Consider the following 19307-nt stretch of genomic DNA (forward strand, 5'->3'; position numbering starts at 1 on the left):
GTCACTTATTTAAGTATATACATATCCTTAAAAATATGTACCAAAAAAAACCAAAAAACAAAAAACATGTACCATAGTTGTGGTTTTTTAAAAACGACAAAAATGACATTTTGTTATAAATCACATTTTCTCTTTCACTCGACGTTATCAGGTGTGTATTGCTATATGTCAACTTAGTTCATTGCTTTTAACTGATGTGTAGTCTACAGTTGACTCTTGAAAACACCAGTCTGAACTTATGTGTGTCTGTCTATACGTGGATTTTCTTTCAATAAATACAGTCTAGTACTATACATGTATTTTCCTTATGATTTCCTTAACATTTTTTCTCTAGCTTATTTTATTGTAAGAATACAGTATATAATATATATATATATATAATATATATAATATGTTAATTGTTTCTGTTATGTTGGTAATGCATCTGGTCAACAGTAGGCTCTTAGCAGTTGAGTTTTGGGGAGTCAAAAGTTACATGCAGATTTTCAAATGTGCAGCAGAGGTCGGCGCCCCTAACCCCTGTGTTGTTCAAGGATGGACCATATACGCATTTTACTTATCTACTCCCCTAGTGATGAACATCTATCTACATTATAATTTTTCTTCCTATCACAAAATGTCAAAGAATATCCTCACACATGTTTCCTCATGGGGTTAAATGAGACTTTCAGTGGGCTTTTGTTCCATTCTTCACATGGTCACCTCCTTTCCCTTTAGCCCTGCTTGTCATATCTGCCAAGAGTCCTTCTCTTATCATCCTACCTAAGGACCACCCTCCTCGGTTATTGTTTCAGTCCCCAGCTTGTTTCCTTCATAGCATATATAAAAAGTTGAAGTGTTTTATTCTATTTTCTTTCTCTCTCACCCACTGGAATCTAAGCTTTACGAGGGCAGATACTTTGTCCTGTATGCTCAGCACCTATGTAGCCTAAGTCCATGAAATAGGAAGTTGACAACAATCCATTAAAGAAAGGGTAATCCCAGAAGATATGAAGACAAATATATATTACATATTTTCATGCTTTTATGTATGGTTCTACAGTGTTCACAAGAAATTAAGGATTTAGATAAATATATGTTCCCTTCAAAAGTTTCACTGGATGTCTGATAGTTCAGACTGTTGGTAAGTGGGGGTTGAAAAACTAATTTACTAACCTTTTCGTTGGAGGTAGTGGAAATTCACAGGGAGAGTGGAAAGACCAGCCTATCCTATACCCTCCAGAACCTCTCAATTAAATCACTTCCAGGACCCTTTTACTCCCCTGCTCATATATACACTTACACACTGCAAAGTGCTTTGTGCATCAGGGAACTCTTCTAGCACTGTTTGGTGGGACCGAGCCTATATAAGAGCCCTGTGTTGTGCTACTCTCCTCACAACCAGTGTCAGGAAACACTGGAGGAACCTGGGATGTTATTCATCTTGGGCAGTATGGAATGAATGGGAGTCCTTTGGGACTTGCTGTTGAACAGTGAATGAAGCCACTGGGATCTTTGATGACCCTGATGTGCTGGAGATAAGCTGTCCCATTGTTTCATCATGAGGAGCCATAGATGATACATCACCTTGGAGAGTGGGTTGTTGTTGTTGTTGTTGTTTAAGACAAACTCCTTCAGGGTTGCTGAAAGATGGACTCAGCCTGTTTTCCATGATTCCTAAGCAAAGTAAGTTGCTATGAAACTTTGCTGTATGAGGTAAAGCAGTCAGTAGAATGGTTACACGCAAGCACCTTGGAGCAAGTAAGGCCTAAGACCGAACCCTGGTTCTGGTACTTGATGACTGTGACTTAGAGCAAGTAACCAAAGATCACTTTACAGGATTGTTTAGATTATTAAATGAGGAGATCATGAATATACAGTGGTTAGCACAGAATGGATATTTAATTGATTGCTAAAAACAAATGAAAAATCTAATTGAATACAGATTGGTAATTCCCAGTAATAGGCAACTTACAACAAAGGTTATAACCCCATAAAGGTTTGTTTACACCTTTGTAAAGTTTCCTCTATATAGATGGTAAGTTTTTGTTAAAAATTAATTTACTGGATGGGGTGCCTGGCTGGCTCAGTCAGTGGAGCATGTTAACTCTCGATCTTGGGGTTGTGAGTTTGAGCCCCATGATGGATGTAGAGATTACTTAAAATTAAAGACATCTGGGGTGCCTGGGTGGCTCAGTCAGTTGAGCCTCCAACTTCGGCTGAGGTCATTATCTCACACTTTGTGGGCTTGAGCCCCACATCATTGGGCTCTCCGTTGTCAGCACCAAGCCTGCTTCAGATCCTCTCTGCCCCTCATCCGCTAGTGGTCTCTTTCTCAAAAAATAAAAAATAAACATTAAAAATAAATAAACAGGGGCGCCTGGGTGGCTCAGTCGGTTGAGTGTCAGACTTCGCCTCAGGTCATGATCTCACTATTTGTGGGTTTGAGCCCCACATCAGGCTCTGTGCTGACAGCTCTCAGAGCCTGAAGCCTGCTTTAGATTCTGTGTCTCCCTCTCTCTCTGCCCCTCCTCCACTCATGTTCTCTCTCTCTCTTTCTCTCTCTCTCTCTCAAAATAATAAACATTTAAAAAATTAGAATAAATAAAAATAAACAAACAAATAAAGAAAGCAATAAATCTGGGGCAGTTGGGTGGCTCCATCAGTTAAGCATCTGACCTTTGATTTTGGCTCAGATCAATTTGTGGGTTCAAGCCCCTCATCAGGCTCTGCGCTGACAGCATGGAGACTGCTTGGAATTCTCTGTCTCTCTCTCCCTGCTCCTCCTCCTTCTCAAAATAAATAAATACTAAAAAATAATTTAAAAATCTTAAAAAATTAATAATTTTCTGGACAATTTAGGCTTTTTCTCTGGAACTCTGCTCTCACAGATGACTGTTTTCTATGTCTGAAGATAAGCCTGTAGGATATCTGTGCTAGCTCCATGATAAGAATATTCCTCTGGTTGTTCTTCAGAACTAAGCTTTTCTTTAAATATGGTTTAATTTAAGGGTTTTTTTTTTTTTTTTTTTTGGACATATGTGTTCTTCAGTAGAAATGAAGCTACTAGATTAGGCAGTTTTTCACTGCTGGGAGTGGATTCTCAGAAATTTAGATAGACTGGGGCACCTGGGTGGCTCAGTGGGTTAAGCACCTGACTCCACTGGGGTCATGATCTCACAGTTCATGAGTTCGAGCCCCGCGTCGGGCTCTGTGCTGACAGTTCAGAGCCTGGAGCCTGCTTCAGATTCTGTGTCTCCCTCTCTGCCTCTCACCCACTCACGCTCTCTCTCTCAAAAATAAATAAACTTTAAAAAAATTTAAAAAAAGAAATTTAGATAGACTTCTTCATTAAATCTTCTGAGCAAAGGTGTTCATTTTCCAGGTAACTGACTTAATAGTAACTTACTTGATAGAAAGGGTTGAGGTGCCATGTAAGATTGTTACACTAACCGGCACAGGGATTCTGGGAGTAACTTCCTAGCTTTTATTTAATCCAACTTAAAGCAACTGAGCAAAATAGCTAAAATAAATAACCTACAATAGGTCCTGAGTTTGGGGCACTGAGATACTAAAGACAATATAAATGAGGGCCTTGTCTCCAGTCAAAGCATGTAAGCCAGAGAGAGCAACATGCTCTCAAAGCACGTAAGGCAGAGAGAGCAACAGCCAGTGCTGTTACATGTAATAGAGACACGAGTCGTAGGATGTTCTCAACCTCCATCTGATCACTACACAATTTCAAGTATTGGTCCCCTTGGTGTGGCACACTTAAGTTTGAATACTAAAAATGCCACTAAAACACAATAGCGGCAACTGCAAAGCAGACCCTGCTATTGGGTGACACTATTCTGTGATGGCTATAAATACCTCTGTAGGTGGCCTTTACACTTGGCTGCCTTTTCATGTTGCATTGCTTGTTTGAGCAGAACTGTGTCCTGTCCTGACCACATTCTCTTATAACCTCTTGAGACAAAGATCTCTTATACTGCAGCAAAAAGAAAAATGCAACTTTTCTTTGGTGCCAGCTTCAGTTTATACCTCTATATATTCAGCAAGCTGAGCCTCACTTTACCTTGCAAGAGAGCCCAATCCACTTGGTTCAACATTCCATCTGACGTCCCTGAAAGTACATGTAATCCATTGCAGAACCAGTACATTTCACTTATTGGGCACAATTGATTGACGTATCTTGGTGGCTCCAGGCGCAACAGTATGCCTTGGCCACCCGTTTCAAGACCTCATCTCTAACTGGAGGTGTTAAGAGCAGTGTAATGGTTGGGAACTGATATAGTCAGGGACAGCATCTTAGAGATGGACCTGGTAGGATGGGCACAATTTAAATTTGTAGATACAGAAATGTTGGCTATTCCACATGAGAATAATACTGTCTGTTTCATTCTATAGCATAAAGAATTTTCACTTCCAATTTTCCAAGTATCTTTTCAACTTCACTTCTTTGCTTCTTAAAGTGTAGCACAATTTCCACAATTCATTTTATCCAAAGTAGGTTGTGCAAGTTTGTAAGGATATCAGATCACTAAATTACAGTGACTTCCTTTCACTTAACAGTATACAAGAGTTCAGGTCATCCCCCTGCTATCGGGTTTATGCCCATAACCATCCAACCCTGTCCTCCCAAATTTGATTTCTGGCTTTCCCTTTTATCCAGGGAATCCTTGTCAGGATACAGAATCCCCTTGACACTTTTTTCTTTTAAGTTTTTTTTTTTTTGTTTTTTTTTGTTTTTTTTTTTAAGTTTAGCAGGGGCAGAGAGAGGAGAGAGAATCCCAAGCAGGCTCCTTGTGTCAGTGCAGAGCCTCAATGCAGAGCTTGAACTCAGGAACTGTGAGATCATGACCTGAGCCCAAACCAAGAGTCACACACTTAACCAACTGAGCCACACAGGTGCCTCCACACTTTGTACTAAGGATACCTGACCCCTTCCCTGCATTTGGCACTGCCAGCTTTTCCCTCGTTTAAGCCCTTCTCCCCTTCCTTTCTCTGACACCATATTCTTGGTTCTCCTCTTATCATTCCTTCTTCGGTTGTTTTCCTCTGTCCCTTAAAAGTGTTTCTTAGGGCTGGGACTGCTTCTCTTTTCTCACTCTACATACTATCCATAGAGAACTGTCTAGGGGTTCTTAGGACTGCAAAATGCCTCAGTTGAGATCAGCAAGCCTCTTAATAGATGCTCACTAGCTCTCAGACATCACTCTGCCTCCGTTTAATGAAACACACCTACAGGGACAAAAAAAATGGGAGCTTTGTTAGGGAAATTTCCAGCTACCCTCTCCTCAGGAAGAACCCTAACAGGAAGAACACTGTAAGGAGTCTCAGTTGAAACTTCATTTTTTGTTGTTGTTGTTGTGTTCTTCTGATTAGTAGCACAGGCCTTAAAAAAAGTATAAGCAACTCTGAGCTTGTTTTCTGAGACGTCCTCTTTATCCCACTCCATTTTAGACTGAAGCTCCACACAGCCTGGACTACTCGTGTCCTGTTCACTGAACTCCCAGAACCAGCTCGGGCCTGGCACAGGGTGGGTTTGGGGTCTTCGCTGTTGCTTGCTGGAACTGTCTACAGGCGACGTCCCCAAGGGGACTCAAGGGACTGCCGCCCAAAGGCCATGGTGCTGTCCATTTGAGCGGGAGAGCAAGAAACAGGGCCACGGCTGGCTCTGCCGAGTGGTGCCGCACTTAACTCCATCTGAAGGAGCAGACACGTGCCACCGGGTGAGGGCAGGGCACACGCATTTCCCCTGGATTTCATCCTGACTGTCCCACAACAAAAACAACCTCAAGGATCCCCTTCCCCCAACCAGGCATGGGGGGGGGGGGGGGGGGGCGGTGCTGCCCTGTCTGACTCGCGCAGCCGCAGTGTGGAGGGCCGGACCCTCCCGTCTCGGCGCACACGGAGCTCCGCCCCTTACGCAGTGAGGCGGGAGCGCGCGAGCCTCTGTCACGCAGGCGCGTTCGCGCGGCGTAGGTGGCGCTAGAGGCCGCCTGGGGGGTTGTAAGGAGACGGCGCTGCCGCCATTTTGTGGGGTGTTTGTCGCAGCGGGTGGAGAGAGAAGACGGCGGTTTGGCGACGTTTCTCGGCCAGAGGGCCTTTTCCTTTTGCGGAGGTAAGGTTTTGGGTCGGCTGGGCTGGGCCGTTTCCAGTCTTTTAAGTCTCAAAGCCAGGTGTCGGAGAAACGACCCGGTTCGGGGCCTTGGCGACCGGGGTTTCTTTGGAGCACAGCTGGGTTTGTGGCCTTCAAAACCTAAAGTTGCTCAGGTGCCGTGGTAGATTTAATGTCCTGGGGCGGAGAGGCCCCGATTCTGCCGCTGAGTCTTCTCTGAGGGCCCCGGCCTCTCGCATCGCTGCTCCAGAGGCCCTGGCTCGTGCCGCCGGCGAGGGCGAGGATCTGTCGGGAAGACCCTTCGAGAGCCGTCCTTGGGGGTTTGTGTTGTCTGAGATCAGGTTCTCCCCTGATGGCCTGGTCTCTGCCGTTTGTAGCTTTTGCCGGGGGGGGGGGGGGGTGGGTGGGTTCCAGAGTCCAAACATCTGGCCCTATCTGTGAGTGCGCCAAAGGCACTGGCCAGGTGCCCTGGGGCGGGGTGGGGGAGGGTGGGGACCGGGCGTCTGAGAAACCGTCGGTCTGCTCGAGTCCCGGTGGTGGAACCGAGCTCGTGCTTGTGCGAGGTAGAGATACGGAGAGGTTCGTCCCTTGTGCAACACTTATTCCCCCTGAAGTGGAACATACCATTGTTGCACTGGTCTGCGTTTTGATACTTTTGCATCTTGTTATCCTGGATTACCTAAGTAGCCTGCCCCGCTGACCCGGCCACCCACCTGGTCTTGCTTTATAGCTGCCCTTTTAAGATTCTGCTCCATAAACACACACCTACCTGCGGGCTGCTCGTTGCCCATTAAGTGCAGTCCTTCTGGAGCCATCTATGTAATCGTGGCTTTAACCTGTTTCGATTTTTTTTTTTTTTAAGCCATATACGTTGAATAAAATTGACGGGTATGAAAGGGCAGGGAGAGAATCCGATTTCTAAGACGTGTATATACATACAGATCCATTGTGTCTGATGTTTTTAATGAAAGATATGTGGGGATTCTAGCATGTAGGATTATTTAATTAAAGGTAGTGTAATAATTCTAGATGGGTTTTCTTATGGATGTGAAGGAGCTTTATCTCTGTTAAAATATGGGTCTGGGATTCTTTGCCTCCTGAGACAATATTTCTGAACATGGTTAGCAGGGAGAAAAGCTTTCTAACAGCCGAATTAAATTTAAAGTAGTGAACTTAACTAGAGAAATAAAAAATCATCGGCCTTCCCAAGATGCTCATTCTTAATGTTTTGAGTATTGATAATTTTGGTTGTTTGAGAATTCTGCCTTGTTTGAGGTGAGCTGGTTGTGGCTGACAAGGAAAAGAAAGCTAAAGCAGACACAAGTTTTGTAAAAATTGCATAATAATGGATAGTTATAATAATCCTCAGTCATCAGATGTTGTAATTTTGCTGGCTGTGATTTAAGAATGCTTAAACAATAAAAAAAAAAAAAAAAAGAATGCTTAAACCATCTATTTTAAAGAGTTATGTGGTTAAAATACAGTTGGGGTAATTGAAGGAAGTGTTGGAAGAATTCCACTAGAAATAACAATTTTAGATGGCTTTTGTGATGGCCTTTGCCTCAAGTTAATTTTTAGTGTCATTCATTTCAGTTTCCCATTTTGAAGTGACTATAAAACCAGAATGCTCACTTAATAATTTCCAGTGAGAATCCTTTTTAATTTTTTAATTTTAGAGAGCAAGAGAATGAGTGCAAGCGGGAGGGGGGGGGGTAGGGGGGTGGAATAGAGAAAGAATCTTAAACCGGCTCCACAGCTCCACAATCGGCGCAGAGCCAGATGTGTGGCGCATGTGGGGCTGGGGCTTGATCCCACAACCCTGGGATCATGACCTGAGCCAAAATTAGGAGTCAGACACTCAACCAACTGAGCCACCCAGGTGCCCCTCCAGTGAGAATCCTAACTAGTTTTAGGATTTTTTATATATCTGACCAATGCACCCTCATTCCCTTTTTTAAGCAAAAGTTACGATACAAATATTTTCTTAGGGAATACTTCCCAGGAGAATCACAGCTGCCTCATTTCGAGTCTTTTTTTAATCCGTTTGAAATCATTTAAATTTTTACTTGAATTTGCTTGTTACTGAGTCATTTGGGCAAGCTAAAAGCAGTTAACTAAGCTGGATTTGCTCCATTTTTTCTTTTTTTAGCTCTTTCCTTGAGCTGTGAAACTCACCCTTTCCCAGCAGCTTGGATATCATGGATAAAAACTGCTTATTTGTAGAAGAATTAAGATGGGGAGCAGCAGATAGGGATTACATTGTTAGAACACAGATCCTGAGCCTAAAGGGAACCTATGCTTTAGAGGTTGTAGATGGAGGCAGAAAATCAGGGAATTGTCAGTATCATCATCCCATTTCACTGTGACCATGTGCATCCTTGTAGGTTGGTTTTTTCAGTTACCCCAGATCTACAACAAATATGTTTTCGTTTTAAGGCTAATTGCAAGATGATCTGAAAATAAACATGTTGGATAGAGAAAATGAGTTTATACAAGCTTTGCTTTTTCAGTCTCTGAATACTGTGTTCCACTCACCTCCTAGTTTTTTCCCCAAAGCTTGGAGTCATCCTGAGATTTAGAAAAAGCAATTCTCTCTAGTTTTTGAGAAAAAGAAGCTTCATTACTGGCTCTTTACTTGTAAGACAACGTCATCCCCTATATTTAGTATACCTGAATGTTTCTCTGACTTCAGTTGTTTGTGTTACAGAATTTTGCCAAAGCTGTATGGCACGCTATTTCTCTCTTTCTTCTTTTTTAAGTTTATTTTGTGAGCGAGTATGTGCCAGGGGAGAAGGGGCAGGGAGAGAGAGAATCGCAAGCAGGCTATAGATGCAAGGATTTCATCCCAGGAATCCTGAGAGCAGACCCGAGTTGAAATCAAGAGTTGGGCACATAAGTAACTGAGCAGCCCAGGCACCCCATGATATTTCTCTTTAAAATAGCCCATATATTTTTTAAATTTTTTAAAGTTTGTATTTTGAGAGAGCACATGCAGGAGGGGCAGAGAGAGAAGGAGAATCCCAGGCAGGACTCGAACTAACAAATTGTGAGATCATGATCTGAGCCAAAACCAAGAGATGGAGGCTTAAGCTACTGAGCCACCCAGGCTCCCCTAAAATAGCTCATATTTTAAAGATAACATTTTTTGGGGGGTTATGTGCCCACTCTTGATATCGGCTCAGGTCATTCATTATCTCATGGTTGGTGAGGTCAAGCCCCAAGTTGGGCTCTGCATTGACAGCATGGAGCCTCCTTGGGATTCTCTCTCTCCTTCTCTCTGTGTCCTTCCTGTCCTCGTTCTTTCTCTCTGTCTCTAAGTAAATATTTAAAAAATAAACATTTTTAGGGGCGTCCGGCTTCGGCTCAGGTCACGATCTCGCGGTCCATGAGTTCGAGCCCCGCGTCAGGCTCTGGGCTGATGGCTCAGAGCCTGGAGCCTGTTTCAGATTCTGTGTCTCCCTCTCTCTGACCCTCCCCCGTTCATGCTCTGTCTCTCTCTGTCTCAAAAATAAATAAAAAACATTAAAAAAAAATTAAAAAAAAAATAAACATTTTTAAAGGAAATCATATCAATAACTTAAAAGGAGATCGTTGATTATAAAAAGAAGGTAAGGGGTGCCTAGCTAGCTCAGTTGTTGGAGTGTGTGACTCTTGATCTCTGGGTTGTGAGTTGGGAGGCCCCAGTGGATGTAGAGATTACTTAAAATCTTATTTTTTAAGATAAAAATGAATTAAAGCCCCCAAATTATTAATTTCTAGCTGGATATTGTTGTCTACTGGAGGTTCTGAGTCTGAATCCTGGCCCTTTTACTGTTTTTACAATGGCAGTTAGCAAGGGTTAGTTGAAGATAAACACTAAGCTGCTAATTAATCCAGAAGAACTGAAAGAGAACGTATTGTTAAGGTCTCACAATGTTATGCATAATTTAGTACTCGGTCTGTATGCCACTTACAGTCATCTGACACACTGTGGAATGGTGTCGCATGCCTTGGGAAACATCATCTACAAAGATTTTAGAACATGTATGACCCCATGTGCTGAGTGTTTTATTTAAATAATGTGTAATATTTTATTTACTAAACGTAGCCATCTGTAACCTCCACAACTTTTCATTTCCGTTAACAGATGCGTCATTCCAAAAGAACTCACTGCCCTGATTGGGATAGCAGAGAAAGCTGGGGACATGAAAGCTACAGTGGAAGTCACAAACGGAAGAGGAGGTCCCACAGCAGTACGCAAGAGAACAGACATTGTAAACCACATCACCAGTTTAAAGAATCTGATTGGTAAATCACTCTTGAATCAGTAACATTTTACCACTAGTAGTTTTAATGATTTCTCGTTAGCTTACGTAGCTTTATTCTGTCAGATTGTTTTATATTTAAGTCAACAAATATTCAGTTGATGTTTATTGAATTCCTATTACAGGCTAGGCACTATATAGGTGCCGAGACTACAGCTGTGAGCAAACCTTATTTATCTACATCTATCTGGGAGTGGTGGGAGATAGTTGAGTCCCAGCTGCCAGTAATGTAGTTGGGGTGGTGAGACACACAAACAGTTAAGTAATAGTGATGATAGAATGTCCAGTATGTGCCTTTAACTTGTATGTAGGAGGAGATATGTATTTTGGGATGCTTGTTTAGGTTCCACAAGTGAGAGAGAATGAGGGGTAGGGAGAGTTCAACTAGATGAGAAAACCAGCATGTATTATTTGGGAATGGTAAAGTACGTAGAGGACTCGTCGCTTACACTGTGTTCTGTAGGTTACATTTGTAGATAAGGCCAGTGAATGTGTGTAGGTTTTTTAGAAGGTTATTGTAAGAACCAATAATTTAGGGAAAGGCTTCAATAAAAATTTTTCAGTAGCATGTGTCCTGTTTAATTATACTCTTACTGTAAAATTTGGAGGTAATACATTTACAGAGAATTAAAGGAATTTTAAAGTACCTAAGTGATTAAAGAAAGGCTAGGTGAGTAGCATTTCTTTCAGTCTGTCTTCCATTAACTTCCCTTTCTCATTTGTTTTGTTGGTTCTATGTTTTCTCCTTGTTTTGTAGATGTTCCATTGAGACTGTTTGCCAGATTGCTTTCTAAATTAGCCAGCTGGGGTTACTTTAAAAAACAGTATGTAATTTTTTTCCTTCTCCATGCTAAAACAGACTTGTTCTGCGGAACAGTGAGCTTGTGGGTAGTCACCACAGATTAATCTTTCTTCATCACACTCTGTTACATGGGGAAGAGGGAGGGTTTGCGCCAGGATTGCAATGACCTGAGCTAATTAATGCACTGTAGAGAAACATCTGTACCCTTTTATTAATAAATACAGAATGTCCTGTAAGTCTTAAATTAACATCATAGTACTAATGATACATAGGTTTCTTATGTAGGAAGGAAGTGATTTGAGTGGACAGTTCTTGTTTATTATTAACTACATAAATATACTACGTCAATCCAGTTAAACAGCAGGCCTGTGTCTTCTTTGACATTGACACCAGAGGTGTCTAATGGTAATTGTTCTCCATAATGTGGAATATTCTAATATCTGATAGTCTTTTTGAAGATAAAAAAACTTTACAACAGTATTTTTTACGAAATTATTGAAAAGAATGAGAATTGCCATAAACTGTAAAGAAGGTATCCTTGGGAGGATCCTAGACCCCCATTATTCTATTCTTAAAAAAATCTTTCTATGTGAGTCTTTGCTTCTGATTATTTCCTGAAAATAGGTTCTAAGAAGGGACATTTAAAAAAAACTTTTTTTTTTTTTTTTTAACGTCTTATTTATTTTTGAGAGAGAGAGACCGCGGGAACAGGGGAGGGGCAGTGAGAGACGGAGACACGGGATCCAAAAACAGGCTCCAGGCTTAGAGCTGTCAGCACAGAGCCTGACAGGGGCCTCGAACTCATGAACCGTGAGATCATGACCTGAACCAAAGTTGGACACTTAACTGAGCCACCAGGTGCCCCTGAGAAGGGACATTTTTAAATTAAAGGGTGTGAACTCTTTAAGGGTACAAAGCTCTTGCTACATATTGATGTCTTTTTTTTGAAAGTTTGTACCAAGTTGTACAATATACTCTTTCTTGCTCTTACCAATCTTGGCATTTTGAAATGCCAAGAATAGTGTTTTAATTTGAATTTTTAAATTTTTAGTGAGTTTGTCCAATGCCCATTTTTTTCTCTTACAGAGTATTTTACTGATTTATAAGAGCTTTTAATATATATCAATTTTTAAACCTTTTTTTGTATGTATTGCAGAGTGTCTTATTTGTCTTTTGCCAGTAACCTGTGAATTGGTCTCCCTTGTTACAGGTTTAATTAGTTTTGTACTAATTCTAGTTCTGTATCAGGAAGACTGATATGGCTTCAAACAACTTTATATATTGTGTTAATAGTTTTTAAGTGTTTTCTTATGTAATATAGAGTATCAAGCTTAAACCAAAGATTCTCAAACTTTAGTATGAACAGAAGTGTCTCAGAGGTATGTTTAAAATGCATATTACCATATATAGATGGAGTTAGTCTGACCTGGGGCTGAGGGATCTTCATTTTTAATAATTCCATATTTTGATATGATTGATAAACAGACCACCCTTTTTTTTTTTTTTTTTTTCCCTCAACGTTTATTTATTTTTGGGACAGAGAGAGACAGAGCATGAATGGGGGAGGGGCAGAGAGAGAGGGAGACACAGAATCGGAAACAGGCTCCAGGCTCCGAGCCATCAGCCCAGAGCCTGACGCAGGGCTCGAACTCACGGACCGCGAGATCGTGACCTGGCTGAAGTCGGACGCTTAACCGACTGCACCACCCAGGCGCCCCAATAAACAGACCACCCTTTGAGAAACACTGTTTTAAACGCCTTAGCCTGGCATGCAAGATTTTGCATGATCTGTTTCCAGCTTATTTTATTTGCTTCTGTTCATTCCCTATGTGAACAGTGGTCTTGCTGTAGTGTCCATGCACTGTTTCCCAAGTAATACGTAGACCACCCATCTCCAAGCCATTGTGGCTACAGGTGATCTGTAAGTGTGAGATGGTCATACGCTATTCTTCTCCCCTCCCATTTCTTCTGCTTGCCACCTTGTCCAAATCTTGACTTCCCTTTAAGATGCAACTCTTTGCTTTTTTATGAAGTCTTCTCTGACCATTTTAAGCAGTTTGAGTTTTTTCCCCTCTATGATCCTAAGCACTCGTGCAACCTTTCAGCATTTTCTGCATTGTCGAGTTTTGTTTTTATGTGAATGATCTCAAATTGTTCATTATTTGTTGGCAGGGATTTTGCCTTATATATATTTTTTTATCTTCCACAGGACCTGTGTGGAAATAAAAACGAATGCCCGTAGCCTCATTAGTCTTGGCTATTTTGAAGGACTACAGTAAAATATTCACTGGATATTCAGTGAATATTTTAGAATTTAAATCAATCTGTTCATCTTGTCCACTCTGTCCATACATGGCCTTTATGATTCTGTAGACTTTGTTTATGTAATCTCTAAGGCTTGGTTGTTAGAGATTGAAGAGGTCCCTCATTTTTCTAGTTTATCCTCATGGCTTCACCTCATGTTTGTTAGTCTGTAGATTGTTTATGGATTATCTGCAACTCTAATTTTATGCACTATTCCAGCTAAAGTTTATTAGTACTATTTTTTTCTGATAGATTTTGGACTTTTATAGGAAGGACGCCTTACAGAATTGAAAAGGATGCCCTTGAGAGTATGGTAATTTCTAGGCTGATGTGTTACAGATCTCTCCCTGACAGGTCCAAACCAAGTCGTCAGATCCCTGACATAGACTCACAGTCTTACCCTGATACCCCAAGTTGTTTCTCCAATGGTTAGAACTTAAGATTGACACTGGGGAAAGGGAGAAGGGGGTTTCTGCATTTCCTCAGCCTGGATATTCTGCCAGCCCTGTTGAGTAGCAGTTTAGAGATGCTTTCCCTTTATTTCTGCCTAAACCACCCCCTGGGAAAATGAACAACAGCATATTCTGGGGAGAGAATGAGGTTGGTGAGGGCAGTCTAGTCAACATCTGTCACTCCATTGCTTGTCAGGATTCTTTTAGCCGATTTGTCTGACTGGGCAGGTGTCCCCTCTCTCCCTCAGTGCTCCATGTGCATCCCTCTTGAAGCTTCGCACTCTGTTGAAGAGGACACCATCCCAGGTAGAGAGGGGGACGGGAAACTGGGCCAATTGAATCTATGTCCTTTTCTTTCCATCAGATCAAGGATACTTAACTGGGATCCATTGACTTCCTGAGGTCCGTGACCTCTGTGAAATTCCTTGCCAAGTTTTGTTTATGCATTTGTGCATTTCTTAAGTGAGAGGGTCCATAGCTTTCATCAGATTTTTAAAGGGATCTGTGGATTCAGAAGTTAACCACTATGGCACTAGATGATGCGGTTTCCCATGTAGAATTTTTGAGTATTTTGCAAGTAAGAATGACAGGAAGTTAGAAATGCAAAGGGAAGTAGGGTGGTGGGGGTGGGTCTGTTGTAATCCTAGGCAAGCAATTACAAGATCCTTTTCTCATTTGTGGGGGGATGTAGTTTAATATCTTTGGCACATGAGGCAGCCTTCAAAAGCTATGTTGTCTTTCTCAAAGAGGAGTAACAGGAAGCTAGGAATACAAAGAGGAGAGAAGGTGGCATAGGTGATATGTGATATGTGTAATAAAATTGGCCCTTATAATAGGAATTAGAATGCTCTACAGCCATGGCAAATCATTGTCCTTGGGATCTTAATTTAGTCATCTGTAAAATGAAAGGTCTGGAATACATGTAAGATCACTTCGAGCTCCAGTACACCTTTCATGAAAGAATTATGTGTGTGCCGGGGATATCTAAAATTCGCTTAACATTAAAAGAGAAAGGAATCCTGTTTTGCCTGCCTCTGATTGTGTGTGGCTCTCTGAGAAAAGAAAGCTTAGTTACAGTTGCATATATCATAAGACTGGTGAATTTTTGGTGTTAACTTTCTCCAAAAGGTACAGGGACACTTAATCAAGTAAACACTGAACATAATTGACTCAAGCTTTGTTCTTTGATCTGAGGTGTTTGATAGCAGTCTATCTGATGGAGAATATGAACTCGCTTGTTGGTTAAAGTAAAATTATGTCTTAAGTTTGTGAGATAAGTATAAATTCTAATTCATCAATTTGAGGTTTTTTCTTTTTATCAAGTTAGCTGTTTAAACCAGGAATTCTTGAGAGAATGTTTTGTTTGAACCACAGTTCCAGGATGAAGAGAATAATTTGAAATCCTTTAATGTGTTTGCAGTCATTATTTAGAAGCGAGGTCCTTGAATGAGAGAGATTATCGGGACCGGAGATATGTTGATGAATATAGAAATGACTACTGCGAAGGCTATGTTCCTAGACATTATCACAGAGACGTTGAAAGCAGTTATCGAATCCACTGCAGTAAATCTTCGGTCCGAAGTAGGAGAAGCAGTCCTAAAAGGAAGCGTAATAGACACTGTTCAAGTCAACAGTCACGTTCGGTATGATTGATTTTGTTTTTATTTTGGGTGGATGCTTATTTGTGTGTAAAAACTCTTAATGAGCCAGTAAGTTTGAAAAAGTTTTTATATATATATATGTAATATTTGGATATATTATAAATGTGTTTATATTACTTGAATCCTTAAACGTCCAAATTTTCATAGCTAATCTGTATTTATTAGGTAGCCTTCGTTTGCCCATATTTACTCATTTTCTGCAATCCAGATCATGAGTTCTTGATTTTAATATTAAATTTTCATATTAAAAATATTTTTATGTTTTGTAATATAATCTTATGAAAAATTAAAGCACCCATCTTTTTTTTCATAGTAAACTTTTTTTTTGTTTTTGTTTTTTACTTTAAAAGAAGTCCTTTTCCTAATGGTTGGAAACATCTCTAGAACTTTGCACTGGTGGATACTTAAGTGTACTCTATATATAGCATAGTCCCAGAGCACAGTGCATCATTGTCTGCAGCTAGTTGCACTGAAATTCTGAAATGGGTGCTGAATGGAAAGTGCGTTATCCAAAAAGTTTGCCTTTTTTTACACTCAGACATCTTCACCTGTTTAATCAGTAAACTTTGAATAAATTGTTTCCTTCCCCAAGTTTTGATTAGAGTGAACATGGAAATTAACTAGCTTTTATTTCCCCCTTTAATTATGTGTGTTTTAAAATATTGCTAAATAGTTTCAACTAATTTTGACATTTTAAAACCTTCCCCCCCCAACAAACTAGACATCTCAATTCACAGCATATGCTATTTTATAACAAGAGATAAGTAGATCATGACATTGCATTCTTTAAATTTCAGACTTCAATTAAATCAGTATTTTAAAGAGACAATTGTGTTGTTTTTTTTCTATTGCCACTTTAAGTATCTTATCTGAAAATCTGTTCCTTGCCATGTTTTTCTTCTGTAACATAAACTGTGCCCTGTGAATTTCTGGGGACTGAATTTGAAATTGCTCCTGCCAACTGTTCGTGGCCTGGTGCTTATCTGAATGCCTGAATATCTCCCCGCTGAATGAATTGCGTATTCTGCCCTGAATTCACTCTGATATATTGATTGGCTGGACGATCTTGGTGCTGCCCACTTGCCGTTCCAGAAGAGCCACCGAAGGAAAAGATCCAGGAGTATAGAGGATGATGAGGAGGGTCACCTGATCTGTCAAAGTGGAGACGTTCTAAGAGCAAGATGTATAGAATATTTTTCAACACTTTTTTTAACTTTGCAGACAGAATAATCTTTTTAAGAATAGTTGTCAGCGGGGGGCTAAAGAACTCTTCATTGCTTTTTTGTTTTGTTTTTTGTGGGTTTGTTTGTTCTTTTGTATTTCTTCTTTTCTATAGAATTTAAATATTTCTACTCTAAAGTTCCAAAATAATCAGTGGAATTTGAGCTTAGAGCAAGAAAGATAGCTCTATCTAATTGTTTTTGTAGCAGCTGAAAATAAAATAATTTGAGTGCTGAAACCTTAGTTATGCTTTAATAGACATCATTTGAAAATATTCCACACTTAAGTATTCATTGTTTGAATAACTAGATAATTTATACTCAAGTACTTACTCCTTTTTCTCCTCCCTTACTTTAGATGAAATCGTGGACACTTTGGGTGAAGGGGCCTTTGGCAAAGTTGTAGAGTGCATTGATCATGGCATGTAAGTTTGTTTTTTCCTTTTTTGAACATTCTGATATTTTGGGTAGGGAAGGGTCTATGATTTAAATGAAATGACATTTTTAAGAGGTGGCCACTTGTTTTCCTGGGTGGTATAAATACCCAAAATTTCTTGAACTGTGTCTGGTTATTTATCATGGGTGTGGGTTTTGGTCAAGAATGCAGACGAATTTCAGGGTTCCTGGCTGGCTCCGTTGGTGGAGCACGTGACTCTTGATTTCAGGGTTGTGAGTTTGAGCCCCATGTTGGGTGTAGAGATCACTTAAAAAAAAAATCTTAAAAAAAAAAAACAAAAAAATTGACATATTCTATCAGATGGGGTGTTTGTTGAAATTAAAGTGAATCGGGGCACCTGGGTGGCGCAGTCGGTTAAGCGTCCGACTTCAGCCAGGTCACGATCTCGCGGTCCGGGAGTTCGAGCCCCACGTCAGACTCTGGGGCTGATGGCTCAGAGCCTGGAGCCTGTTTCCGATTCTGTGTCTCCCTCTCTCTCTCTGCCCCTCCCCCGTTCATGCTCTGTCTCTCTCTCTCCCCAAAATAAATAAACGTTGAAAAAAAAAAATTAAAAAAAAAAACAAAAAGAAAAAAAAAAATTAAAGTGAATCTTTGAGTAAAGGAATTTCCCAGAACTTAGGCCTTGGCCCTTATGTGAGATTTAGAGTGCTTTGCTTTAGTTTTGAGTAGCAGAGACAATAAAGTTTGTCTAATCTTAGTCAAAAACATTTATTCCCGATCTGAAAATTGCACATGGAAGAAATGGCCTAGTAAAAAGCAATCTGCTTTGTAGTGTAGCTAAGGGAGTAGAAGGGAGCATCTTGCATTTAAAAGGTTTAAGAACATTCTATCTAGCTTTATTTGGGAACAATCCATAATTATCTTTGGAGAAGAAGTAGTCTGCTATAAAGTACTAGCTATTACCTGAAGAATGTTATTTTATCATTTTTTTCATTTGTGCTGTGTGTATCATGCCGATTTTGTACACTGTTTCTTCAGCCTTCATGAAATAAAAGTATCTATGGCAACAAAATAAAACAAAAATCTTCATTCCCAAAGGATAATATTTGCATGTTAAGAGTTAGCATCTTAAACTACGAAGGAATTCTGTTACTTTAAAGCCTGCAGAAAAAAAAAATCCAAATTCTTTAATGACTTAGTAAAAGCCCTTTGTGTTTTGACCCTGTGTCTCACATCAACATTTTCCTCCAGAACCTCTGTTCTGTAGTTTGCAGACTTTTTAGTAAGTAAACCTGTTTTAAAACACAGTTCATTTCAGCTGCACATTTCTAATGTTTATTTTTGAGACAATGCAAGTGTCAGAGTGCAAGCAGTGGAGGGGCAGACAGAGGGAGACACAGAATCTGAAGCGGGCTCTAGTCTCTGAGCTGTCAGTCCAGAGCCCGACACGGGGCTCGGACTCAGGAACCATGAGATCATGACCTGAGCTGAAGTCAGACGCTTACCTGACTGAGCCACTCAGGTGCCCCTCAACTGCACATTTCTTTTTTTTTTTTTTTTTTAATTTTTTTTTTTTTAAATGTTTGTTTATTTTTGAGAGAGACAGAGACAGAATGCGAGTGGGTTAGGAGCAGAGAGAGAGGGAGACACTGAAGCAGAAGCAGGCTCCAGGCTCTGTCAGCACAGAGCCCGACGTGGGGCTCCAACTCATGAGCTGTGAGATCATGACCTTAGCCAAAGTCGTATGCTCAACCGACTGAGCCACCCAGGGGCCCCTCAACTGCACATTTCTAAATTGACATTTAAAATTTTTCATCCTAAAATGGTTGGGGACAGGGTGAGAGGGAGGGGTGGGTGGGTGATTGGTATTGAGGAGGGCACCTTTTGGAATGAGCACTGGGTGTTGTATGGAAACCAATTTGACAATAAACTTCATATGTTGAAAAATAAATAAATAAAAAATAAAAAAATAAAATGGTTGGGGACAGATATAATTTCCAGCTTATTTAAACATTAATATATTATTAAAAACTGTTAAGTATATTTGAGAATCTAAATATTATAGCA

General features: G+C 40.5%; 1 protein-coding gene across 3 annotated transcripts in view; it reads left to right on the plus strand.

The window, feature by feature from the left end:
- The first annotated feature begins 1642 nt into the window (after window positions 1–1642).
- Window positions 1643–19307, plus strand: part of CLK4 (CDC like kinase 4) — a 30051-nt gene continuing 12386 nt past the window's right edge. Inside the window, exons 1-5 of one of the 3 annotated variants that reach the window (XM_045485623.1) lie at window positions 1643–1665; window positions 10227–10387; window positions 15383–15605; window positions 16716–16806; window positions 17202–17268. In XM_045485623.1, the coding sequence (XP_045341579.1) occupies window positions 10227–10387; window positions 15383–15605; window positions 16716–16806; window positions 17202–17268 (542 nt within the window). In that variant the 5' untranslated portion in view covers window positions 1643–1665. Of the gene's footprint in view, window positions 1666–5956; window positions 6104–10226; window positions 10388–15382; window positions 15606–16715; window positions 16807–17201; window positions 17269–19307 lie in introns of those variants that run through there. The other 2 variants (XM_045485612.1, XM_045485632.1) reach the window with 2 other exon arrangements.

This window comes from Leopardus geoffroyi, chromosome A1 (genome assembly GCF_018350155.1).
Source record: "Leopardus geoffroyi isolate Oge1 chromosome A1, O.geoffroyi_Oge1_pat1.0, whole genome shotgun sequence".
NCBI classification, from domain to species: Eukaryota; Metazoa; Chordata; class Mammalia; order Carnivora; family Felidae; genus Leopardus; species Leopardus geoffroyi.